This window comes from Mauremys reevesii, linkage group 26 (genome assembly GCF_016161935.1).
Source record: "Mauremys reevesii isolate NIE-2019 linkage group 26, ASM1616193v1, whole genome shotgun sequence".
NCBI classification, from domain to species: domain Eukaryota; kingdom Metazoa; phylum Chordata; order Testudines; family Geoemydidae; genus Mauremys; species Mauremys reevesii.
The window spans coordinates 15,042,304-15,068,885 of record NC_052648.1 but is presented as its reverse complement, the minus strand read 5'-3'; the positions used below and the strand labels follow the sequence as shown (position 1 = coordinate 15,068,885).

Sequence of the window (26,582 nt, the reverse complement as noted above, 5' to 3'; positions counted from 1 at the left end):
TTGGCACTTTCTAGATTGTGAAGTGCCAGGCACTACTGGGAGAACAATGATACAACTGTCTCAGCACATGCTCAAAACTAAAGTCTCTGTGGGCCACACCGGGAACGTCCACTGGCCACATGTTGGCTCCCAGTTGCGGGGCCCAAATTGCCAACAGGGGAAACAGACTCACCTTTCAAAGAGGTACCGGATAATAATCAAGAGCAGGGCACAGGGGATGCTGAGCAGGAGGTCTTGAGGCTGAGGGTAATGGATGTCCTCAGATTCCTTCATGTCTTCCCAGGTGATTCCTGGGGGAAGCCAGTACTCATGCCACCATAACCATTCATTCAAAGAGTGCATCATCCTGGAAGAGAAGGAGACCAGAGTGAGTTTGAGGATATTCTAGCAGACAGCAAACCAGTCAGCACAGGCCAGTGAAGCAGGCAAGGATTACATCAGAGCTGAGCATGCACCTGGCTATGAAAGGAGGAGAGGGGCGGGGACATACCGACACAAGATATTTGTAATCCACTAGCACATTTTCAATCAGACATTTTGCAAGCACTGGTTACTGGCAGAAGGCCTAAAATGCTGAAATGAAATCAAATGCCTTAAAACTCAGCAGAACAAGGGCTGTCATCATTCCCAGCCTGAAGCACCAGTCATTTTATATTTTAACACTGAATAGAGGCTTTCCCTCCACCAGGCAGAGAGGTGCCCCATCCCCAGTGTCCATCCCACTGCAGTGCCTGCCAACAGAGCTCCTTTTATCTGTATACTTCCTCCCTCCTGGGCCTTTTGATCTCTCATTTCTTTTATCATAGAATCATAGGACTGGAAGGAACCTCGAGGGGTCATCTAGTCCAGTCCCCTGCACTCAAGGGAGGACTAAGTATTATCTAGAGTTAGACCATCCCTGACAGGTGTTGTCCACCCTGCTCTTAAAAATCCCCAATGATGGAGATTCCACACCCTCCCTAGGCAATTTATTCCAGTGCTTCACCCCCCTGACAAGTCCTGTGCTTTGGATGATTTTGTTAGTTGTTTTTAAAAAGCCTCATCATTATGTTTTATTAGCACTCTCATTTTACACACACACAATGGAGGTGCCAGTACCAAGACCAATTAAAGCTGCTCTAAATTTGCCCTTAAAACAGGAAGAAATCTATTTTGTGCTTTAATGATTAAATTGAAACGCCACATTTGGCACAGGAATTCTTCCAGGAAAGACTGAATTTTCTATACAATTTTAAAGAAAACGATGAAGGCTGTTATTCCATCCCTCTAGTGCCCGTAGACCTGTGAACTGTCACCCTCTAGAACAGGGGTCTCAAACACGCGGTCCGCAGGCAGCCCACGAGGTTATTTTCTGCGCACTTCCCCCAGCGTTTACCTAGAGCAGCTCTGGCCCGGCGCGCACCAGGGGCAGGGCAGGCTCCCTGCCTGCCTGCCCTGCCCCCGTGCCACTCCGGGAAGCGGAAAGAATGTGGGGAAGAGAGGCGCTGGGGTGTGTGTCGATGTCGCTTCAGGCACCGCCCTCAGCATCTCCCATTGGCCGGGAATGGGGAACCGTGGCCAATGGGAGCTGCTGGGGGAGGTGCCTGAAGCGACATTGACACACACACCCCAGCGCCTCTCCTCCCCCACAGTCCCGCCACTTCCCAGAGCGTCACGGGGACAAGGCCGGCAGGCAGGGAGCCTGTCCTGCCCCCGGTGTCTGCCGGACCAGAGCCCGCGCCCCGAGCCCCTCCTGCAATTGAACCCCCTGCCCTGAGCCCCTTGCCACACTCTGCACCCCAAACCCCTGCCACACCCCTCCTGTACCCCAACCCACTGCCCTGAGACCCCTGCTGCACCCCCAACCCCCTTCCCTGAGTGGCCTGCTGCACCCTGCACCCAACCTCCTGTCCTGAGCCCCCTGCCACACCCCTCCTGCACCCTGATCCCCTGCCCTAACCCCCTGCCACACCCCTCACCCCTCCTGCACCCCATACCCCAACTCTCTAGAGCCCCTGCCACACCCCACCTGCACCCCCTGGGGGCAGGGAGGGGGCTGAGTTGGGGTGGGGATTTCGGGGAAGGGGTGGGAAGAGGTGGGGGCAGGGGCTTGGCCTCATAGAAGGGGTGGAGTGGGGGCGGGGCCGAGGGCGGCGGGGGTGGGGAGGTGTCAGTAATGCGGCCCTCAGGCCAATGTACTAGTCCTCATGTGGCTCTTGTGGTCATTGGAGTTTGAGACCCCTGCTCTAGAACATGCATTTCACCTTAGGTGGTTCACCCGGTCTAAGTACAGCCAATCATCACACAGGCAAGTAGGGAAGGGGTAGGGAAGCAAGGTACACTCAGATCACTGGAATTACCATGGCCAGCCATACAGCAAACACTGTTTTACAGAAACCCAGGGGAAGGTGGAAGCAACCCAAGCATGAGAAACGGCAGTACAGGACTCCCAACCAGAAAGGACCTAAACCCCAGCCCACTTCCTGCCAGCAGCAGTGCAGAGTAGATCAAGTACCGAAGAGAGATTTGCTTTTAGAGGCAATTTTCACCAGATGTTTCCTTCTTAGTGCGAGGACATGGCTGATTCTGGAAGTGTGCAGGATCTGACTGTTCCTCTTGGTCTGGAAATTACCATTCAGCTCATTCAACTCCTTGGGCCTGGCCATGACTGTAAAACCAGGATCTTGTTAATTCCAGTCATGACTTTCCTGTTTTTCCTGGAGCATTCATGGCACAGCCCAGTGTGGACTATGAGGGAGGCTGGCTACAAACAGATTAGGCAGACTCTGCCACCATGTGCTCCATCAATAAGGGCTTTCCTTGATGAGTGGGAGGATGGGACTTCTGGTAGCCACAGCCTCTAAGGCAGGAACCACCTTTCAGGGCTAAACTGCTTGATATGCTGTGACTGTATTGGCTCTTTGCATTTGGGTACAGGATCCCTTTATCCAGGTCACGTGGCAAACAGGGTAATGATGCTGACCATGACAGAGCCCAACTCCCATCATACCCATCTTCACTTCATTGCTAATAACATTATCTGTTCTTGTTGGGAGCCTGTGTACACAGAGGCCACCTCAGCTGTCTCCTTGCTCAGGCCGCAGGTCAGTGCTTTCTTTTCTGGTCATTATTTTACTCCGATTCTCTGCTGGTTTTTGCCAGCAGGCCTCTAGGGCTATTTCCAATGGACCACCCAGCGTGCGGCCCTCCCACACAATGTCTACAGCTCTGCTGGAAAGATTTTGTGGTGGCTGCTGCTGTTTGCATGCCTACACTAGAGGAGCTGCTGGGCTGTGTACGTACAACACTCAGGAGAGCAGAACATGATGCATCTGAAGAAGTAGGTTTTTTACCCATGAAAACTTATGCCCAAATAAATCTGTTAGTCTTTAAAGTGCCACCGGACTCCCTGTTGCCTTGCCAGGACACGTTCTACCCACGGATTAACCCTCACTATGAAGGATGTTACCCAGCTGGAGAGAGATTTCTCTCTGTCCCTAACAGATCTGCAATTCTGTTGCTAGTACGCACAGCTCAGTAACATCACAGCGCTGAGTTAAGGCTTAGAAGGGTGTTCCTTCCAGGAATAGCTAGGAGCTCTCTTCACAATGGTAGCACAGCAAAAGCAGGATGATGCTCTCTGCTCTCAAGACAGGCACACATCATCCCCATGTCACACAGCATCTGTCAGGGCCTCAAGGGACCTTTGGCTTTCGGAGGTCTGTAAGTTAACAGGGTGCTCATGTTGGACTTGTCTCTATTCACAGAGGTTGGATGCCCTCAGAGCAGTCTGTCGCCAGGTGGCCTAGCTTGAATTGGTGCCTGGACTGGAACAAGCCAGCAATCTCCCTCCACCTTCTCTCCTAGCCTAGGTCTGTGGTGTAAGGAGTGGCCTGAGGGAGGAGAGGAACTAGCACTGAGCCTGCAGCACCAGCCAGCAGCACTCGGTGATGAGGCTGCGGATGATAAAGGGCCTCCTGACCAACGATCTCATTGTGGTCAGGTCTGGTGTTTGCCTCTTGCAGACTGTGTGTGCTGGGCCTAGCACAGGACTGAGCCAGGCTGGCTGCAGGCGCCTTGTGACCTGTGCTCTGGGTGGGCTACATTTCCCAGGGCTGCTTGGGGTGGGGATAAGCACTGGGTGCGATAAGCTGGGGCACTGCAGGGACGAGCCAGGCCCGCCGCACAGGCTCAAGGTGAAATGTACCTGACACGCCAGCACTGTGCTGGCCAGGAGTAAAGCTGGTGAGATCTCCCTCCAGAGTGGAGAGCCGGGCAGGTGGCAGGCTGTTTGGGGATGTGGCTCCCATGGCAGGGTTTAGCCCCAATCTGCTTCCCGCAGGGAAGGCAGGAGGGGGAGAGTGAGGAGCTGCTGCCTGGGTTAGGGCTTTAGAGCATGCAGTGCTGAGCTGGTTTCAGGCAGCAGGGGAGCCCCCCTCTCTGCAACTTCCTGTTGGGGGGTGGGGTGGAGCAACCAAGGCATCCTGTCACTGCTCGGCTGCACAGCCGGCCTGCTCCCAATGCCTGGAGAGACACTGGCTCTAACAGAAAGAAACAAGGAGCTGCCCAGGCAGCCCTGGAGAAGAACGCTGCTCCCGTTCTGCAGTGTCACCCAGGGCCCCCGCACAGCGGGGTTAGGTCACTGCACACAGATGGCTGGTGTGCCAGGAAAAGTGTCATGCTTCTGGTGCGCTGGGCCCTGAATGGGACAGCCCCCTCTGCAGGATGTTACACACCCGAGGGGGGAGCTTCAAGGGAGAACAGGGGCACAAGAAGATGCACATGGGCAATAAAGGTGATGACTAGCAAGAGAAACACCAGACTCCACACCCTGGCTGACCACAGTGAGGTCACTGCTCAGGAAGTTACACTCGGATGCACACAGATACCGTCAAAGGGTGTGGGAGCAGGGCAGATTGGCGGGGGGGTCAGTTTGTTTGTTTTCTTTCTGGTTTACTTCATTACAGATATTAGGACTTGACTGTCCCCTTCCACCAGTGAACTAAGAATAAGTGGAACAGTGACATCACAACAAACCAACCCTGAGATGCAGCCATCACAGAACTCAACAGAGAGGGCAGGGAAACCCAGCCAGGCTGAAGATGGCCTGCCAGCAGTTCAGAGACTTGGCCTTTCTTGAGGTTTTGCCTGGTGGAGAAAGGGGCCTGAATGGGTTTACAAACAGAAAAATATTTTTTCCCCTGGGAGAAATTCAGGTTCTCTCTGGCAGACTGTACGGACACTTGGAGCATTAAGAGGAGGTTTGTGACATCACAAGTACCAGGGAAGTGAAACCTGATGAACTGAAAGGATTGAGAATATAATTCAGATTGTTTAAAACACTTTGAGATAGCTAGCTTTTAACAGCAATCAAATACCTGAACAACAGTAGGGAGAAAAGCTTTCCAAGTGAAAGATTCAACAGCCATCCCCTGCAGTTAAGAGACAACAGAGCTTCCAGGCCACTTGTGTGGGCCCCCCAGCATAACCAAGGAGGAGCAGACTTCCCCAATCCCCAACATTCCTAAATATAAAAACCAAGCAGAACATTAAAAATAAAAAATGTTCAGGCCTTCTCCATCCACCAGAAACAGCAACAACAAAGGGAAGTAACCCCCACGTTCCATTTTCCTTGCAGGTGATGTTTAAACTGGGTGTTTCAATGCAATAGCCTATCATTCTTGGGTCTATTATATACTCTGGGTTTTGCCCCAGGGATCAGTATTCTGTTTTTGCTATGATGTTCGGGCCTATCTGGTATCAGTAATTTTACATAAATTTGTTCAGGTATTTATTGGGTTAAGCTATTCTGCAGGTATTAAAAACAGCATTTTTTTAAAAATGACTCAACAACACAAGTAACCAAGCAGCTCTATTTTCTGCTTGTATAATTGTTTTAAAACCTGTCTCACTCCACTTCCTAACAAAGAGTGAGGCTGTGGCTACACTTAGCACTTCAAAGCGCTGCCGCGGCAGCGCTCCCACGGCAGCGCTTTGAAGCGCTAAGTGTAGTCAAAGCGCCAGCGCTGCTCTCCGTACTCCACCTCCCTGTGGGGAATAACGGACAGCGCTGGGAGCCGCGCTCCCAGCGCTGGGGCTTTGACCACACTGGCGCTTTGCAGCGCCGCAATTTGCAGCGCTGGAGAGGGTGTGTTTTCACACCCTGCTGCAGCGCTGCAAATTTGTAAGTGTAGCCAAGCCCTGAGTGAAAAAGCTGAGTGTGAATGAGGCAGCGTCCTCACAGGGGAGGGCAGAGAGGATCCAAGCCTGACCTTAAAAACCTCTAAGGAAGGAGATTCCACCACCGCCCTAGGTAACCCATTCCAATTCTTCACCACCCTACTAGTGAAAAAGTTTTTCCTAATATCCAACCTAAACCTCCCCCTCTGCAACTTGAGACCATTACTCCTTGTTCTGTCATCTTCTACCACTGAGAACAGTCTTGCTCATCTTTGTGGATTAAATGCAAAAAGCTTCTCTCATTTCCTTCTACAGAAAAGGAAAGAAAGTGCTAACAATCCTGCTGAACTGCTCCAAGGATTCTACAAGCACTGTGTCCTGCAGTAGAGAACAGCTCAGCTGGGCTCCCTGCAGCCTTGTGGTGGGACTAGGGAACCAGAATGACACCACCCTCATCAAGCGCCTGTGGCCATGCTTATTTGCATGCTGAGCATCAGTGTTTTCAAAGCACAGCTGTTCTGAGGGCTCTAAGAGAAAGGAAGTGTGGCAGCTAGCTAGAAAGGTTATTTCCCCTCCCAGCAAAAATGGCCAAAAGGGTTTGTCCAAATTTCCCTCCCACCATCCAATATCACTTGTGGCTACATCCCCAAAGGGGAGCATTTCAGAAAGTTATGAGCACGATGATCTGGAGATGTTTTCATCTGCTCCCAAGCTAACACCAGAGAGAGAATGTGTGCGCGCGCACCGGTGTGTACCTGTCTTTATTTATAAACGTCTGTGTGAGGCAAAGGGGGAGAGGAGGAATCAGATGCTTTAGTGAAGAGTTGGGCTTTTGCTGTCTCTCAACCTAGGGAACTCAATCTAGGATGTACAGTCACCACGTCAAAATCCCAGCCTCCACAGCAACTGCCCTTGGACCTATGTAGTCATTGAATCTGTGTCTACACTAAACTCTTTCCTTGAGTTCTGCCCCTGACATTGTACTCCAGCAGTGTACACAGCTCAGTGCACTAATCACACTCACTGCTGGGTAAAACAGATGGCTGGGATACCCCGTTCTCATCCCTGACAGAGCAACAGCGGGAACATGTCAGTCTTGCCAATCCCAAAAGTTCAAAAATAATGAGACAGGCCCCTCCGCCCAGGACCAGCTGTAGGCACCAGCAAGCCAAGCTGGGAGGTTGTTGTTTTTTCGCTTGGGGTGTCAAAATACCTAGAGCCGGCCCTGTCTCCACCATCAGAGTGACATTTCACAAAGGATCATGCTGCGTTGCCTGGGCTGTCTTCTGACCTCCCACTGCCCATCCCCAGCATGGGGGAGACCAATTTTAGTCCCCCACTGTTCCGAGCACCTGCAGTGGTGATTCTGGTCCCTACTGCAGGAGCTCTCGTGGCTGCCTGATGGTGCAGCACTTTCAGCTTCTCCTCACACCCCAAAATCCTCATTAATCTTGTGTCCATCCCCCCCACATCTGCTTGTCCCTCAGCCAGCAATTAATTATGCACCCACAGGCCCTTCAATCCCCAGGCCTGGTGCTGCAGCAAGGAGGGGGCAGCAGGGAGCAGACTGACCCCCTGGTCACACAAGGAGTGGCACTGTCCTGAGCTGATGGGCTCTTCCCGCTCCCTCCTCATCCCAGCCCTCCTGTGGGGTGGAGTCAGCTGCTCCCTCTCCCCTTCCTCTACCCAAAAACTTCTCTGGGAAGCTGAGAGGGGAGCTCGGCTTGCCTCTGGCAGCAGCCCTGACTGGCTGCTCTTCCCCAGGAGGTGGGGCAGAGGGGTAGGCAGCCAACCAGAGGGCATTTTCTCCCAAGCAGGGCTAGGTGATAGGGCTGCAGCATTTCTTATGGCAAGACTAGGGCCTAAATCCCATTACTAGCCTTGAGATTACGAGAGCTGGCAACACAAGTGTCATCAAGGTCTTAGCAGTCCGGATCAGACTCCAAGTCAGCTCCCTCCCCTTTGGGTGTAATCCAGGCTGCTTCTGCTTTCTTCCTCCATCAGAGAATCCATGTGAACTTCGTTTGCTGGTACCGAGGGGGTCCCCTGTGCTGACCTGTAGTTATGAGCACTAACAGCATAGCTAATTGGACAGCAATGTTACTAAAAGGAGCTACATGTTACCTACACAGGACAAAAGCAACAAAGATCACGGCCAATGCCTCAGTCTAAGTGGTGCTTGGCACCAAGGTCATGGCCTCATTGTTATATGTAACAAACTTCACTCACCATCTGCACGCTGGGGAGAGGCAGCAATGCCTTGTGCTCACAGCATTTTGCGACAGTCAATATTCTTCTCCTTAATGTTTACTTAATAAATAAGCCATGCAAGTCTTGCCAAACAATGCTTGGCAGTGGGCTTTGTTGCTATAATAGGGGCATGTGTAATCCATGCTCTATAAAAAGATTGTGCAGAAAATCACAGGTGATGCCATCAAGCCAGCAACAATACCAAAAGCTGGGACTGGGAACTAGACATGGCTAAACCATCTGGGTTCCCTCTTATGTCTCACCAGCTTGAGGGACACAGGTGCTGGCATGTGGCCTCAGGGAATACATGAGGAGGCTGATCCCCTGTACCTGGTGGAGACTTTAGGGTACATAGGTTTGTCCACAGAAACACACCAGGCAGGGACCAGGGCACCTGTCAAATCCAACCCAGCTGCCTGGCATGGTTAGATCCTTCATTCTTGTTTCTGTTGCCCTCTATGTTCATGACCCCTGAGTGAAATTTCCAGCTGCTCCCACCTGCTACTTGACAAAGAATGAAAACCACTAGTAGAGGGGCAACTGAAGGAAACTGAATGGCCTGTGATGTGCAGGAGATCAGACTAGATCAGGGGTAGGCAACCTATGGCACGCGTGCCAAAGGCGGCACGCGAGCTGATCTGCAGTGGCACTCAACATTGCCTGGGTCCTGGCCACTGTCCAGGGGGCTCTGCATTTTAATTTAATTTTTAAGCTTCTTAAACATTTTAAAAAACGTATTTACTTTACATATGACAACAGTTTAGTTTTATATTATAGATTTATAGAAAGAGACCTTCTAAAAACGTTAAGATGTATTACTGGCACGCGAAACCTTAAATTAGAATGAATAAATGAAGACTCGGCACACCACTTCTGAAAGGTTGCCGACCCCTGGACTAGATTATCTAAAGGTCCTTTTTGGCCTTCAACTCTATGAATGTTTGAAAGCTGTTCCAGCACATCCTTACAGTCCTGAACTAATGAGGGGGGCACTGCTGGCTAGTGGTTAAAGCAAGGCACTGAGGAACTGTTTCCTACGGTTCTAATCCCGGATCTGCCATGTGCTCTCTGTGTAAAACATTTAAACTCTAAGCCATAGTCTGCCCATTTGAAACATGCTCATTAGAGTAACTTTCTTCCTGCAGAGAGGTTGAGGGGCTTAATTCTTTAAGCATCAAGCATATCTTTGCACTGTATACTTAGAGTGATTGTGAAGTGCTCTGAGTCCCCCATAGAATCATAGAACTAGAAGGGATCCAAGAGGTCATCTAGTCCAGTCCCCTGCACTCATGTCAGGACTAAGTATAATCTAGACCATCCCCGACAGGCGTTTGTCTAACCTGCTCTTAAAAATCCCCAATGATGAGATTCCACAACCTCCCTAGGCAATTTATTCCAGTGCTTAACCACTCTGACAGTTAGGAAGTTTTTCCTAATGTCCAACCAAAACCACCCTTGCTACAATGTAAGCCCATTGCTTCTTGTCCTGTCCTCAGAGGTTAAGAAGAACAATTTTTCTCCCTCCTCCTTGTAACAACCTTTTATGTACCTGAAAACTGTTATGTCCCCTCTCACTCTTGTCCAGACTAAACAAACCCATTTTTTTTCAAATCTTCCCTCATAGGTCATATTTTCTAGACCTTTAATCACTTTTGTTGCTCTTCTCTGACTTTCTCTAATTTGTCCCCATCTTTCCTGAAATGTGGCACCCAGAAGTGGACACAATACTCCAGTTAAGGCCTAATCAGCAGAGTAGAGCGGAAGAATTACTTCTCGTGTCTTGCTTACAACACTTCTGCTAATACTTCCCAGGATGTTTACTTTTTTTGCAACAGTGTTACACTACTGACTCATATTTAGTTTGTGATCCACTCTGACCCCCAGATCCCTTTTAGCAGTACTCCTTCCTAGGCAGTCATTGCCCATTTTGTATGTGTGCAACTAATTGTTCCTTCCTAAGTGGAGTACTTTGCATTTGTCCTTATTGAATTTCATCCTGTTTACTTCAGACCATTTTTCCAGTTTGTCCAGATCATTTAGAATTATAATCTTATCCTCCAAAGCACTTGCAACCCCTCACAGCTTGGTATCGTCTATAAACTTTATAAGTGTGCTCGCTATGCCATTATCTAAATCAGTGATGAAGATATTGAACAGAACCAATCCCTCCGGGACCCTACTCATTATGCCCATCCAGCATGACTGTGAACCACTGATAACTATTCTCTTGGAATGGATTTCCAACCAGTTATGCACCTACCTTGTAGTAGCTCCATCTAGGTTGTATTTCCCTGGTTTGTTTATTAGAAGGTCATGCGAGAAAGTATCAAAAGTCTTACTAATGCAAAGGGCACCATCCAAGCATTAAATGCCCACAGTTAGGGCTGCCTGGCTAATCCCATTTTCAGTCACTCATCTGTTTCTGAACACTCTTAGCTTGTTTCCTCCCCACCCCGCCTTCCCAGGGTAGCCTGTTAGCAAGTGTGAATAAACATAGTTCAGCCGATTTTGAGTAGGAGAAAAATGTACTTTCCCATTTACCTAAACATTCTTGCAACCTTTACTTGATCAGCTTTAGTTCTGAAACAGCTCTGCATTGGAGGCCGAAATGGGACGCTGAGAAGTCCCTTGAGTGCTCTGGTAAAGAATGGTTTTGATCTGACAATGTTATGAGCCTTTGAAAACCAAATGTAGCAGATGCCCAGTATATTTTGCATGGTTTTTTTTTTTTTTTTTTTACAATCTCAAAAAGGAAAACCTTTTGCATGACAGACACTAACTCAGATGTGCCCTGAAACAGCCAGTGAAGATGCCTAGTAACCATAGACCTTGTTTCATAAACAATACATCTTGTTGCACAGGAATTAAAACACTGGCTTCAGTGAACTTTAATAAATTAATTCCATAGGTTGCAGCACAATACTTGCAATTTAAACAATCTGCAGGCTGCTGGAGAAATCTGCCAATAATTAGGATAACAAGATAACAAGATCTGAGATTCAACAGTTGTTTGTGGGGCAGCAAGGGTGGTTGAATTATTCACTGTGAATTCTTTGTTCAACTCAACATCCCTGATGACTAAAGGCTAATTACTTCCTTGGTTAATGCCTTGTGTTTCATGGCTCTGTATTCGGCTGCTGCTCTCCGTGTCTCCCAGCTCCTCACTACTGAGCAAAGCAGCAGCAGCCCAGCAGCTCTTTGCAAGACTTTTTCTTTACAGTGAATTTAGAGCCAGTGAAATCTGCCAAACTGACATCCCTATAAACCGCAGATCTACACTATTTATCCCCAAGCAGCTGCAGTACCAGCCTCCCTTACTCGGGAAAGGCCCCTGACCTATATCCCAACACCCTGCCACAGCAGGGCCACCTCTAGGACTGAGTCGATAGAATGGGCCCAAGGAGACCAATGGCCTCTACTGACACTGCCAACAATAGGGCGGTCACCGTGTTCGCTCACTGATGGGGCACCTCCTTGTGGCTACAGCCGATGCCCCCTTCCACGGGTTCCTCACAGCGGGCCCTCTCACTCTCCAGGACTAGCAGTGCTCCTTCATGACTCAGCCCTCCAGCCAGGTCACTATGTAGTCCTTCCCTTCTGAGGTATCAAAGTCCCACTCGATAAGCTGAACTCATCTACTCCAGACAGGCTTCCAGCCCAAGACTAGGTCCTGGGCCACTTTCCAGCGGCTAGTAGGGGAACCCGGGCCCTCCCGCCCGCCTGCCTGTCCACTATTCCAGGTTCCAGTTTAGGGATCCTATGTCCAGAAACAATGGTCTGTTTGCTCCCAGACCCTGTTGCTACATTTAACCTGATCTGCCTTGTGGGGTAGCCCCATCACAGGGGCTGAATAATGTGAAATGGCATGTGAATACTGTCCACATGGAATTCGACTAAGACCAACTCAGAAGCTCTCTGCCACATTGATGGGGAAGTTTGTTCAGAGATTGTGGGGAGGGGAGGCAGGTCCACAAAGCACTATAATGACCAGGCACTGGGAGAGCAGAGATCAGAACTTTAATCCTTGGCAAAACAACTGCCTGAGACACTGATGCCTCTTCTAAAGGCAAGTTCTGTCCTTAGCGCAGCAGACTATGCTGAGGCCTAGGAAACAGAGAGCAGGAGCAAAGACACAGAAGCCTCTTCTGTGCCCACATCTGGATGGGGGAGGAGGGTACTCAGTATCACCAACTCTAGTATTCAAAAAACAGGAGTCAGGCCTAAAAAATCATTAGATTTTTTAATCATAAATATTGGGGCCTGGAGGGGGGGGGGTTCTTTTCCCCTTATTTCTGAGCCTTTACATTGTCCTTGGGGCAAATGTTCAAGCTTTTCTCTGCAACCACAAGGGCTAGAAATTTAGTTTTTTGTTAAGGTGAAAGCTGAGACTTTCATACAATCATGTGACTATAGGTGCTGCGCTTTTCAGGAGAACCCAAATATTGTGTCACTCGCAATAAATGAGAGTTGGCAATACCAAACTCAGATGCTGAAAACGTCCATCAGCTGAAAATCAGGGCAATGCCAGTGAAGTGAAGCAGCAGATTCCTGAATTGCTAACCTTAAATGAGAAGGAGAGAATGAACCCTGGTGAGTGAGGCAACAGGAACACGAAGGAGCAGGCATGCATGACTTGCACTCTAAAGATACAGCAAATACATGGCACAGAAATGGAAATGGAGCATCTTGAAGGTAGGAGATAGAAGCCTGGAAAAAGGAGGTGGAGGAGGAATAAGTGGGAGCCCCCAGGCATCCCAGGAAACTGCTTCCCACAGGCCTTCCAGTTGCTTGCATTAAGCTGGGACAGTCATTACAGGCGGACTGGCTAAACAGGGCCGACGAAGCCAGGCCCCCTTCTGGACCGCCGGACCCCAGTAATTTGTACCGGCTTCCCCCTCCTCGTTGGCCCTGATGCTGAGCATGGAGCAGAAAGGCTTTGGCAAGCTTGCACCAGCTGCCTTTTTTGAATTATAATGTTGATGGCTTTAGGAGGCTTTCTAGGTATTTAGCTCCAGCAACTCCGCAGGCATTTCCAAAGTTCAAAGGGACAGATGAATATAATACACCTGGAATTCAGCCTTTGACACAGTCCCACCTGACATTCTGATAGGTAAGCTGGAGAAAGGCAGGCTCGACAGAAGTAACATTAAGTGGATACATAATTAGTTAACCTAAAACAAAGAGCAACTATTAATGGAATCAGATTGGAGCGAGGTCTCAAGTGGGGCTCTACAGGGATCTGTTCTGGCTCTGGTGATGTTTAACATATTTATTAATGACCTGGATGTAGGAATAGAGAACATACTATCAGATTTGTGGATGACACAAAGCTAGGAGGGCTGCCAACACTTTGGAGGATAGATCTAAGATTCAGAGCAATCTTGATAAATTGGAGAACTGGGCTTTAGGCAACAGAATGAAATTCAGCAAAGACAAATGTAACATGCTACACTTAGGGAAGAAAAAACAAATGCACAAATACAGAGTGGGGGATAACTGGCTTGGCAGCAGTACTGTTGAGAAGGATCTGGGAGTTGTGGTAGATCACTACCTCATGATGAGTCAGCAATGAGATGCTGTTGCAAAAAAAGCAAATGAAATTTTAGGTTGCTTGAACAGAAGCATAGCATGAAAGCAGAGGAGGTGATCGTACCGTTCTACTTGGGGCTGGTTAGATCTCAGCTGGAATACTGTGTCGAATTTTGGTCACCAATGTATAGAAAGAATGCGGAGACATTGGAAAGGATCCAGAGGTGAGTGACAAAGACAATCAAAGGGATGGAATGCAGCCATATGAGCAAAGGCTGAAGGAAGTGGATATGTTTAGTTTAGGAAAGAGGTAATTGAGGGGGGGCATGGTAGCGGTCTTCAAATACTTGAAAGGCTGCCATAAAAAAGATGGAGAAAAATTGTTCTCTCTTGCCACACAGGGCAGGACAAGAGGCAGTGGGTTCAAACTACAGCCCAGCAGATTTAGATTAAATCTCAGGAAAAACTTATTAACTGTAAGAACAGCAGGACAATGGAACAGACTGGCTAGGGAGGCTGTGGAAGCTCCTTTGCCGGAGGCTGGAGCCATCTGTCTGGGATGGGTTAGACACAACAAACCCTGACTTTTAGCAGGGGATTAGACCAGATGGCGGGTATAATAGGCCAGCCTGCTCCGGTGGAGTTGCAGACGCTGGATGCCGGTTGCGGGGTTTGCAGAGGAAGTTTTTGCTTATTATTATGCCCCATGAAGGTTCTGGGGCAGCTCAGTGTACTCTCTATACCATTATCTAAATCATTGATGAAGATATTGAATAGAACCGGAACCAGAACTGATCCCTGCGGGACCCCACTCGTTATGCCCTTCCAGCATGACTGTGAAGCATTGATAACTACTCTCTGGGAATGGTTTTCCAACCAGTTATGCACCCACCTTGTAGTGGCTCCATCTAGGTTGCCTGTCCCTAATTTGTTTATGAGAAGGTCGTGAAAGACCTTTACTAGAGAAAGACCTAAAGCTTTACTAAAGTCAAGATATATCACATCTACCACTTCCCGCCCCGCCCCCCCACCCCCATCCACAAAGCTTGTTATCCTGTCAAAGAAAGTTATCAGGTTGGTTTGACAAGATCTGTTCTTGACAAATCCATGCTGACTGTTACTTATCACCATATCTTCTAGCTGTTTGCAAATTGATTGCTTAATTATTTGCTCCATTATCTTTCCAGGTACAGAAGTTAAGCTGACTGGTCTGTAATTCCCTGGCTTGTCCTTATTTCCCTTTTTATAGATTGGCACTATATTTGCCCTTTTCCAGTCTTCTGGAATCTCTCCCATCTTCCATGACTTTTCAAAGATAATCGCTAATGGCTCAGATATCTCCTCAGTCAGCTCCTTGAGTATTCTAGGATGTATTTCATCAGGCCCTGGTGACTTGAAGACATCTAGCTTGTCTAAGTAATTTTTAACTTGTTCTTTCCCTATTTTAGCCTCTGATCCTACTTCATTTTCACTGGCATTCACTGTGTTAGACGTCCAATCACTACCAACCTTTTTGGTGAAAACCGAAACAAAAGAAGTCATTAAGCACCTATGCCATTTCCACATTTTCTGTTAATGTTTCCCCCGCCTAGGGTGACCAGACGTCCCAATAAAATAGGGACCGTCCCAATATTTAGGTGTTTATCCTGATATTTTGCTCCGCCGGCAGCACTCGGTGTTTTTTTCCTCCACCGGCAGCACTCGGTGTCCCCCCGACCATGTGTCCCGATATTTTTCTCCTCTCAACTGGTCACCCTATCCCCACCTCTTATTGAGTAGCGAGCCTATCCTGTCCTCTGTCTTCCTCTTGCTTTTAGTGTATTTTTGGAATGTTTGCTGAAGATCTCCTAGTTAAGCCAAGGTGGTCTCTTGGCTTAAATCATGGAACAGGTCCTCAAGGAATCAATTCTGAACCACTTAAAGGAGGGGAAAGTGATCAGGAACAGTCAGCATGGATTCACCAAGGGCAAATCATGCCTGACTAACCTAATTGCCTTCTATGATGAGATAACCGGCTCTGTGGATGAGGGGAAAGCAGTGGATGTGCTATTTCTGGACTTTAGCAAAGCTTTTGATACAGTCTCCCACAGTATTCTTGCCAGCAAGTTAAAGAAGTATGGGCTGGATGAATGGACGGTAAGGTGGATAGAAAACTGGCTAGATGGTCGGACTCAATGGGTAGTGATCAATGGTTCCATGTCTAGTTGGCAGTTGGTATCAAGTGGAGTGCCCCAAGGGTCGGTGCTGGGGCCGGTTTTGTTCAATATCTTCATTAACGATCTGGAGGATGGTGTGGCCTGCACCCTTAGCAAGTTTGCAGATGACACTAAACTGGGAGGAGTGGTTGATACGCTGGAGGGTAGGGATAGGATACAGAGGGACCTAGACAAATTAGAGGATTGGGCCAAAATAAATATGATGAGGTTCAATAAGGACAAGTGCAGAGTCCTGCACTTAGGACGGAAGAATCCCATGCACTGTTATAGACTAGGGACCGAATGGCTGGGCAGCAATTCTGCAGAAAAGGACCTAGGGGTTACGGTGGACAAAAAGCTGAATATGAGTCAACAGTGTGCCCTTGTTGCCAAGAAGGCTAATGGCATTTTGGGTTGTATAAGTAGGGGCATTTCCAGCAGATCGAGGGACGTGATCATTCCCCTCTACTCAGCACTGGTGAGGCCTCATCTGGAGTACTGTGTCCAGTTTTGGGCCCCACACTACAAGAAGGATGTGGATAAATTGGAGAGAGTCCAGCGGAGGGCAACAAAAATGATTAGGGGGCTGGAGCACATGACTTATGAGGAGAGGCTGAGGGAACTGGGATTGTTTAGCCTGCAGAAGAGAAGAATGAGGGGGGATTTGATAGCTGCTTTCAACTACCTGAAAGGGGGTTCCAAAGAGGATGGATCTAGACTGTTCTCAGTGGTAGAAGATGACAGAACAAGGAGTAACGGTCTCAAGTTGCAGAGGGGGAGGTTTAGGTTGGACATTAGGAAAAACTTTTTCACTAGTAGGGTGGTGAAGAACTGGAATGGGTTACCTAGGGAGGTGGTGGAATCTCCTTCCTTAGAGGTTTTTAAGGTCAGTCTTGACAAAGCCCTGGCTGGGATGATTTAGTTGGGTTTGGACCTGCTTTGAGCAGGGGGTTGGACTAGATGACCTCCTGAGGTCCCTTCCAACCCTGAGATTCTATGATTCTTGCCATACTGCCTATCTTTCCTACACAGTGGGATAGTTTGCTCTTGTGCCCTTAATAATGTCTCTTTGAAAAACTGCCAACAGTCTTCAGTTGTTTTCCCCCTTAGACTTGCTTCCCATGGAATCTTACCTACCATCTCCCTGAGTTTGCTAAAGTCTCTGCCTCCTTGAAATCCATTGTCTTTATTGTGCTGTTCTCTCTCCTACCATTCCTTAGAATCATGAACTCTACCATTTCATGACCACTTTCAATCAAGCTGCCTTCCACTTTCAAATCCTCAACCAGTTCCTCCCTATTTGTCAAAATCAAATCTAGAACAGCCTCCCCCCCCAGTGGCTTTCTCAACCTTGTGAAATAAAAATGGTCTCCAATACATTCCAAGAACTTTTTGGATAATGTGTTCCCTGCTGCTGTGTTATTTTCTCAACAGATGTCTGGGTAGTTGAAGTCTCCCATCACCACCAAGTCCTGTGCTTTGGATGATTTTGTTAATTGTTTAAAAAAAGCCTCATCCACCTCTTCTTCCTGGTTAGGTGGTCTGTAGTGGACATGACATCACCATGACATCACCCTTGTTTTTACTCCTTTTATCATTACCCAGAGACTTTCAAGAAATCTGTCTCCTATTTCCATCTCAACCTCAGTCCAAGTGTATACATTTTTTAATATAGAAGGCAACACCTCCTCCCTTTTTTCCTGCCTGTCCTTCCTGAGCAAGCTGTATCCTTCTGTATCAATATTCCAGTCATGCGTATTATCCCACTAAGTCTCTGTGATGCCAAGTACGTCACAGTTGTGTTTATTTACTAGCATTACTCATTCTTCCTGCTTATTCCCCATACTTCTCGCATTAGTATACAGACATCTAAGATACTGATTTGATTCCCCCCTCTCCCCAGTTCTGTCTTGTCTCTCCCTTATCCTGGTTATAACAGCACATGTTCCCCCCATATTCCAACCCTTCTCCCAAGTCTCCATGTTTTTGACTTTCCTGTGGTCTTTGGTCACCTGCTCCCTTCGAACCTAGTTTAAAGCCCTCCTCACTAGGTTAGCCAGTCTGTATCCATTTATGTTCTTCCACTTCCTCAATAGGTGGACCCCATTTCTGCTTACCAGTCCTTCCTGGAACAGCATCCCATGGTCAAGGAAGCCGAAGCCTTCCTGGTGACGCCATCTTTGCAGCCAGGCATTCACCTCCAGGAGGCAACTGTCTCTGCCTGGGCCCCTACCCTTGACAAGAAGGATCGAAAAGAACACCACCTATACTTCCAACTCCCTCACCTTTACCCCCAGAGCCCTGCAGTCACTTCTGATCTGCGGAGGGTCATACCTCACAGTATCTTTAGTGCCCACATGGATGAGTAGCAGGGGGTAGTAGTCAGAGGGCCTGATGAGCCGCGACAACCCCGCCGTAATGTCTCGGATATGGCCCCTGGCAGGCAGTGTACCTCTTGGGATGCCATGTCAGGGTGACAGATGGGTCCCTCGATCCCCCTCAGAAGAGAGTCACCAACCACCACCATACGTTTCCTCCTGGGAGTGATGTCTGTGATCCCCCCAGCCTTGGGGGTACTTGGCTTTTCCACCTCCTCCTTTGGAGGTAATTCCTCATCGCTCATTGCCAGGGCAGCATAATGGTTCTTCATCACCATGGTGGGAGGGTTGGGAGTAGCGGTGGAGCACTGCTTGCAGCCAGAAGTAACCAGCTGCCAGTGTCCTCCCTGTTGCAGAGCCATGTCCTCCTCCCCCAGGGACATGACAGCAGTCATCTGTAGTTTGATAGCCTCCTCAGCCTTGGATGTCTCCATATGAAAACTGTCAATAAATTCCTCGTGTGCATGGATGCTCCTTAGCCTACCTACCTTCTCCTGTAGCTCTCCCACCTGCTTCCTGAGAGATTCCACCAGCAGGCACCTCTCACACTGGATGGTCCGCCCCAGCCTGGCTTTCTGTGAGTGGGAAATGCAGGCCACAGTCCGCAAATCAGGATCTGGGTAGAGGCATCCATGGTTAGGTTCTCTGTCTGGATACAGGTGCAGGTGGAGGAGACAGGAGCAGCACTGGCACTGGTGATGCGGCCCTTCCTAACCATAGCAACTATATTACATCTCCCTCCCACAAACTCCCTCTCAAACTCCCCTGCTCACTAGCTCCCCTTGGTCGCTTAGCCTCATGACAGACAAAGTGAAAAGGACCAGAAACAAAAGAAACTGGCTACTAAATTTTCACTGTCCAAGCTGAGAAAAATGAAAACAGCATAAATCAGGAGACTGGAAAGTGAGGACTTGTCTTCACTTGAAATAGTGAAGTGGGACAGCAGCAGCACTTCAGTGTAGACACTTCTTCTGTTGGTGTAGGGAATCCACCTCCCAGAGAGGTGGTAGCTAGATCGATGGAAGAATTCTTCCACTGACTTAGCACTGTCTACACAGGGACTTAGGTTGGCTTAACTACACTGCTCAGGTAAACCGACCTAATTTTCTAGAGTAGACCAGGACTCAATTAGCTTTTTAAAATTATTCCTGTTTAATTACTGGTGTTATTTGCGATGTGAGGAAATTTGTGTAAAAAACTCATGATCAATACTTTGAATGCGATCATAGAATCATAGAAATGTAGGGCTGAAAGTATTTGAATTAATTCTTAATGAGGTGCCAGTAACTTAAGAATATCTCAGAAGGATATGGATGGGCAAAACAATTAGACTGCCAGCTCTTTGCGGCTCTTTTTGTTCTCTGTTTGTAGATTCTGTCCAAGATTGGAGTCCCTAGGCACTACCATAGTAGTAAATATCATCATCATTATGGCCCAATATATTATAGACACTGGGACTATCCCTGAAACATTAAGCATTAGTCACAGTACTTATTACTGTGAACAGTCCCATCACTCCCTAGATTCCAGGGCCAGAAGGAACCATTGTGATCACCTACTCTGAGCTCCTGTGTAACAGGCCAGAGCACGTCCCCAAAATAATTCCTAGAGCAGACCTGTTAGAAAACCATCCAACCTTGATTTAAAAATTGTCCATGATGGAGAATCTACCACAACCCAGGGTAAACTGCTCCAGTGGTTCGTTATCCTCATTATTAATAGTTTACCCTTTATTTCCAGTCTGAATTTTCTAGCTTCAACTTTCAGCCACTGTTAGACCTTTCTCTGCTAGACTGAAGAGCCTGTTATTCAATATTTGTACCCCACATAGTCTCTGCCTAACTTTCTCTTTGTTAAACTAAACAGATGGAGCTCCTTGAGTCTGTCACAAGAAGACAGGTTTTCTAATCCTTCATTCATTCATTCTCATGGCTCATCTCTCAATCCTCTCCAATTTATCAACACCCTTCTTGAATTGCAGGCAGCAGAACTGGACACAGGATTCCTGCAGTGATCACACCAGTGCCAAATACAGAGAGAAAATAACCTCTCTGCTCCTACTCAAGATTCCCATTTATGCATCCCAGGTTCACATTAGCCCTTTTGTGCCACAACTCCGGTTCAGCTGATTCTCCATGACAACCCCCAAATCTAGTCACTGCTTCCCAGGATACAGTCTCTCATCCTGTAAGTGTAGCCTACATGCTTTGTCCCTAGATGGATACATTTACATGTAGCTGTATTCAAATATGTATTGTTTGCTTCTGCCCAGTTTCCTAGTGATCCAGATCGCTCTGTAGCAGTGACCTGTCCTCTTCATTATTTACCACCTCCCAATTGTTGTGTCATCTGCAAACTTTATCAGTGATGATTTTATGTTTTCTTCCAGGTCATTGATAAAAACATTAAATAGCATAGTGCCAAACCAATCCGTATGTGTCCATACACACCATCCTGCAGCCTTAGCACTGCATTTCATCTAGGATGTTAGTGAGCAGCCCTGCAGAGTACAGCCCAGGGAGGGTGTATGTGTGGGTCAGACTCACTGAACCAGGGAGTCTTTTCTGTCCCTACACAACCAACCCAGAATTCCACTATACGCCTGAGGCTTCCGCACGGAGCCAGTCTGTTTACACTCGAAGTGGGGGATTACCTGTCCATTGTTGCCTGAGCTCAGACCATTACACCTATAATAATTTATGGACAGGAGAGGAACCACCCTTGAACACAAGCCACAATGTCAGCTACAACCATTTGAATCTCCATATACAAAGCTCCGATCCCTCGTTCTCACAGCACATCCCTGATTCATGCTGGCTGAGCTCACAGTTTATTTTTAAAACACAGCTACTGAGGCAGCTGAGGGACACTTTCTCCTCACATCAATTCGCCGCAAACTGATGCAATTATCAGGGCAAAATAACGTTATGAGAAAATCTTTATCACGTGCCCAGTGATTATTGTGGGAACTCTACTTTCACATACTTTGCAGTTTGAAGACAATGCTGAAATTGTATCCATCTTTCCCTTAAGGGCATTAAACACAGCCTCTGACTTCACAGCCTCTGAGCCCTTCTGAAAGGGCAGTTTTCATATCCATGGAAAAAGACAGCTAGAAGAGATAGCCAGACAATCAAGAGGCAGTTCCCAAAGGAAAAGTTTGCCAGGGCCCTGGCTGGGGAAGGTAGTGCTACATCCTGAGTCCAGCCAACATCCCCCTCTTTCAGAACTAGTTTTGTCATTTATTATTCTGATTGGGTGCATGGAGACTACTTAATCTGCAAGGCACATGCCGTTCCTGTGTCTGGTCATTTCTTTACTGAGGAAGTACAATAACTCTGCAAGGCAAAAGGGAGGAAGAATTTCCTCATGTTTTAGAAGTGGGCCTAATAAACCCACGACTCAACATATAAAAAGTCCCAACACCTCTCTGAAGTCGAATCACTCCATTTTCTAGAAACTAACTTAAATCATATTAAATCACAGAAGCCATTTTCTGTTTATTTCAACTAAAATAACTTACGAATAAATCATAGTAACTGAAGCTAAAGCTTATCAAGAGAAGTATCTTCTAGTGGTTAGAACTGGAGACTCAGGTCTCCTACTTAATGAAAGAGAGGGATGGAAGCCCTGTGCACCAATGTAGTGTGAGTAGGATGTAAATAATAATCAGGACTCCAGGGTTCTATACCCAACTATGCCGCTGACTCAATGTGTGACCCGGGGTGAATTATATCTGGATTTACCCATCTGTAAACATTACTTACCTACCTCACATATTTAAAGACTCTCAGGTCTCCCCCCAGTGTACTCTTCTCGGGCTAAACTTGCCTAGTTTTTTAGCCTCTCTCATAGGCCAGGTTTTCGAAATGTTCTCTTCTGGACTCTCCATTTTGTCCACAGCTTTCTTAAAGTGTAGCGCCCAGACCTGCACACAGTACCTCAGCTGAGGCTTCACCAGTGCTAAGGAGAGCCGAACAGTTACCTCCCTAAGTCTTACATATCACACTCCTATTAATAAACCTCAGAACAATTTTACCCTTTTCCACAACTGCATCAAATTGTTCACTCATATTCAGTTTGTGATCCACTATAACCCCAGATCCTTTTCAGCAGTACTTCCACCTAGCTAGTTATTCCTCAATTTGTATTTGTGCCTTGGATTTTTTCTTCCTATGTGCAATACTTTGCACTTGCCTTTATTGAATTTCATCTTGTTGACTTCAGACTAATTCTCCAATTTATCAAGGTCATTTTGAATTCTAATTCTGTCCTCCAAAGTGCTTGCAACCCCTCCCACCTTGAAAATGTTGAATAGTACCGGACTCAGGACTGGCCCATATAGGATGCCACTAGAGATGTCCTCCCAGTTTGGCAGCAAATCATGGATAACTATTCTCTGAGTATAGGTCTCCGACCAGACATGCATCCATCTTATAGTAATTGCCCTAGTTTGCTTATGAGACTGTCATGTGGCACTGTGTCAAAAGCCTTGCTAAAATCAAGATACATCATGCCTACTACTTCCCCCTATGCACTAGGCCAGTAACCATGTCAAAGAAGGAAATGTGGTTATTTGGCATGGTTTGTTCTTGACAAATCCATGCTGGCTATTATTTATCACTCTATTAGCCTCTAGGTGTTTACAAATTAATTGTTTAATAATATGTTCCAGAAACTTTCCAGTTATCAAAGTTAGGCCAACGGGCCTATAATTCCCCACATCCTCTGTTCTCCTTTTTAAAAATAGGTACTATGTTTGCCCTTCTCCAGTCCTCCGGGACCTCACCCATCCTCCATATATTCTCCAGGATAATTACCACTGGTTCCGAGATTGCTCAGCTAGTTCTTAAAGTATCCTAGAGTGCATTCTGTCAGGACCTGCTTACTAGAATATATCTAACTTATCTAAATAGTCTCTAACACATTCTTTCCCTTTTCTGGCCTGTGTTCCTTCCCTCTTGTTGTTATCTGCATTATGCATCCTGTCACAATTAACTTTCTTAGTGAAGACTGAAACAAAATAGGCATTAAACACCACAGGCTTTTTGGAGTTGTCTGTTATTACTCTCCTTCTCTGCTAAGTAGTGGACTATTCCTTCTTTTGTCTTTCTCTTGCTCCTAATGTATTTATAGAACCTCATCTTATTCTCTTTTTATGTTCCTTGCTATGTGAAACTCATTGGTGCCTTAGCCTTTCTGATTTTTTCCTTACACACCTTTGCTATTCTTTTGTGCTCCTCCTTCGCAATCTGTCCACGTTTACCCATTTGTCAGTTACACTGTAAGGTAACATTCCTACACCCAGCTGACATTACAGAGAGTATGGAGCCGACTCTGTAAGGGGCGAACAGCAAGCAATGGATTCTAAACACGCGAGAAGAAAGTTAATTTTCTTTTGAATTACAGGTCGAGTGTAAACCTACAAGCCCAGGAAATAAAGCCCTTAAAGCAAAACCCACACTGCCAGTTCCTGATCTGAACAGTCTGTGGTGCCTGTCCTCTGCAGGAGGGCACTGGGGGAGGAGATGTACCAGTGGACCTTTGCTCCTGGGTGGGTTTAAGCCATTACTAAAATGAACCTACCTCATTCTTTGGAGTGGAACTTGAGCAAAGTGCAGATTCTTCCAGTTTCACGGAAGATGGAGATAAGCAAATCTGAAATAGCTGAGCTCATGCTAAAGCAACACTGACTGGGTGCACAACCAGAGAAGTTCAGGAAGAGGTCATTCTTGAAAGGCCTCGCTCAAGAGGGGATTTCATAAGCAGAAGAGAGCTGGGGGAAGGCAGTCCAGACTCATGGTCGAGTGTGTCACTCAATGATGATGCTTCCCTTTATCTTTAAGATATTCCCTGGCTACCTGCCTGTGACCTGACTGCACCTGAGGCATCTGCAGAGAAATCCCCTAATACGGCCATATGGCAAAGTAAAATCCCTCGCTCTAGAGGAGGAAGCCAAGGACAAAATTATTTGTGAACTGCTTGTATACACGGGACAGGGAGCTGCAGTAAACTTCAGAAAACTGGAGTGTGGCCAAAATTCTAGAGCATCTCCAGTTGTGTGTGTGTGTCAGTGCCTATATTTCAGGCTTTGGGGATAAGAATCCCAGACCCCTTCCCCAGCTGCTGTGCTGAGCACAGGTGCAACACTGCCGCCCAGGCCCTACTCAACAGAGCACACAGTGGGGAGGACAGAGGACCCAGCAGTGAGGTTAGGGAGCAACTTCCCAGCCGAGCCTCTTTTCTAGAGCTGCCATCTTATACTCCAGAATCGAAGCTTTCTTTTAAAAAAGAATAAAATGAAGGTCCCGTCAGCACTTAATGGTTCTGTTTCCGCCCACACTTCCAGCGATCACTGGAGCTGAAGCAGTGCTGGCCATGGGTTAGCTGTAAGTGCAGACAAGGACAAACATGGCTCAGAACCAGTGCAGCTGCATGGATTGCTAGAACCGACTGCTGACATGGTGCTGTTCCCAAGCCTACACCAGTGGTCTCCAAACTTCTTTGATTGTGCACCCCTATCAGTAAAACATTTCTGAGCACGCACCCCCAATATATGTATATTTATTTATGTATAAATTATATACATGTACTATTATAAAACATACTAAAAATAGAAATTAAAAAAGGATGAGATAAAGATCAAATAAAATTATTTTAAAAATATTGTTTATTGTATTTTAATTATTAATGGTACAAAAATAATTAATAATATTTTTAGTGAGAGCAATGTGATTGAATATGCTTCATTATTTCTGAAAATCTTGGTTTGATACTTTGTGATACAGTGATTCGAAGGTCTGGGTTAGGGTTAGGGTGCGGGAGGGAGCTCAGGGTGGGGGTGTGGGGTCTGGGAGGGAGTTAGGGTGCATGGGGGAGGGGGCTCAGGGTGGGGTGCAGGGTCTAGGAGGAGTTAGGGTGCATGGGGAGGGGGCTCTGGGTGGGGTGCAGGGTCTAGGAGGGAGTTAGGGTGCATGGGGAGGGGGCTCCGGGTGGGGTGCGGGGTCTGGGAGGGAGTTAGGGTGCGGGAGGAGCTCAGGGTGGGGTGCAGGGTCTGGGAGGGAATTAGGGTGCGGGAGGGGCTCAGGGTGGGGGTGCAGGGTCTGGGAGGAATTAGGGTGCGGGAGGGGGCTCAGGGTGGGGTGCAGGGTCTGGGAGGGAGTTGGGTGCAGGAGGGGCTCAGGGTGGGGTGCGGGGTCTGGGAGGGAGTTAGGGTGCGTGCAGGAGGGGGCTCAGGGTGGGGTGCGGGGTCTGGGAGGGAGTTAGGGTGCGTGCAGGAGGGGCTCAGGGTGGGGTGCAGTGTCTGGGAGGGAGTTAGGGGCGGGAGGGTGCTCAGGGTGGGGTGCGGGGTCTGGGAGGGAGTTAGGGTGCGGGAGGGGCTCAGGGTGGAGGTGCAGGGTCTGGGAGGGAGTTAGGGGCGGGAGGGTGCTCAGGGTGGGGTGCGGGGTCTGGGAGGGAGTTAGGGGCGGGAGGGCTCAGGGTGGGGTGCGGGGTCTGGGAGGGAGTTAGGGGCGGGAGGGGGCTCAGGGTGGGGTGCAGGGTCTGGGCGGGTGTTTGGGTGGGGGCGGGGGCGCTGGGTGGGGTGCAGGGTCTGGGAGGGAGTTAGGGTGCGGGAGGGGCTCAGGGTGGAGGTGCGGGGTCTGGGAGGGAGTTAGGGGCGGGAGGGTGCTCAGGGTGGGGTGCGGGGTCTGGGAGGAGTTAGGGTGCATGGGGAGGGGCTCAGGGTGGGTGCGGGGTCTGGGAGGGAGTTAGGGGCGGGAGGGTGCTCAGGGTGGGGTGCGGGGTCTGGGAGGGAGTTAGGGTGCATGGGGAGGGGGCTCAGGGTGGGGTGCGGGGTCTGGGAGGGAGTTAGGGTGCGTGAGGGGGCTCAGGCTGGAGGTGCTGGGTCTGGGAGGGAGTTAGGGTGTGGGAGGGGGCTACGGGTGGGGGTGCAGGGTCTGGGAGGGAGTTAGGGTGTGGGAGGGCGCTCAGGGTGGAGGTGTGGGGTCTGGGAGGGAGTTAGGGTGTGGGAGGGCGCTCAGGGTGGAGGTGCGGGGTCTGGGAGAGAGTTAGGGTGTGGGAGGGTGCTCAG

At 48.3% G+C, this 26,582-nt stretch overlaps 1 protein-coding gene across 3 annotated transcripts in view; it reads right to left on the bottom strand.

The window, feature by feature from the left end:
- The window catches only part of LOC120391689 (ceramide synthase 2-like), a 141,981-nt gene that overhangs the window by 82,896 nt on the left and 32,503 nt on the right, over positions 1-26,582 (bottom strand). For 2 of the 3 annotated variants that reach the window (XM_039515647.1, XM_039515648.1), the window contains exon 2: positions 173-346. In XM_039515647.1, the coding sequence (XP_039371581.1) occupies positions 173-346 (174 nt within the window). Of the gene's footprint in view, positions 1-172; positions 347-5,357; positions 5,497-26,582 lie in introns of those variants that run through there. The other variant, XM_039515649.1, reaches the window with a different exon arrangement.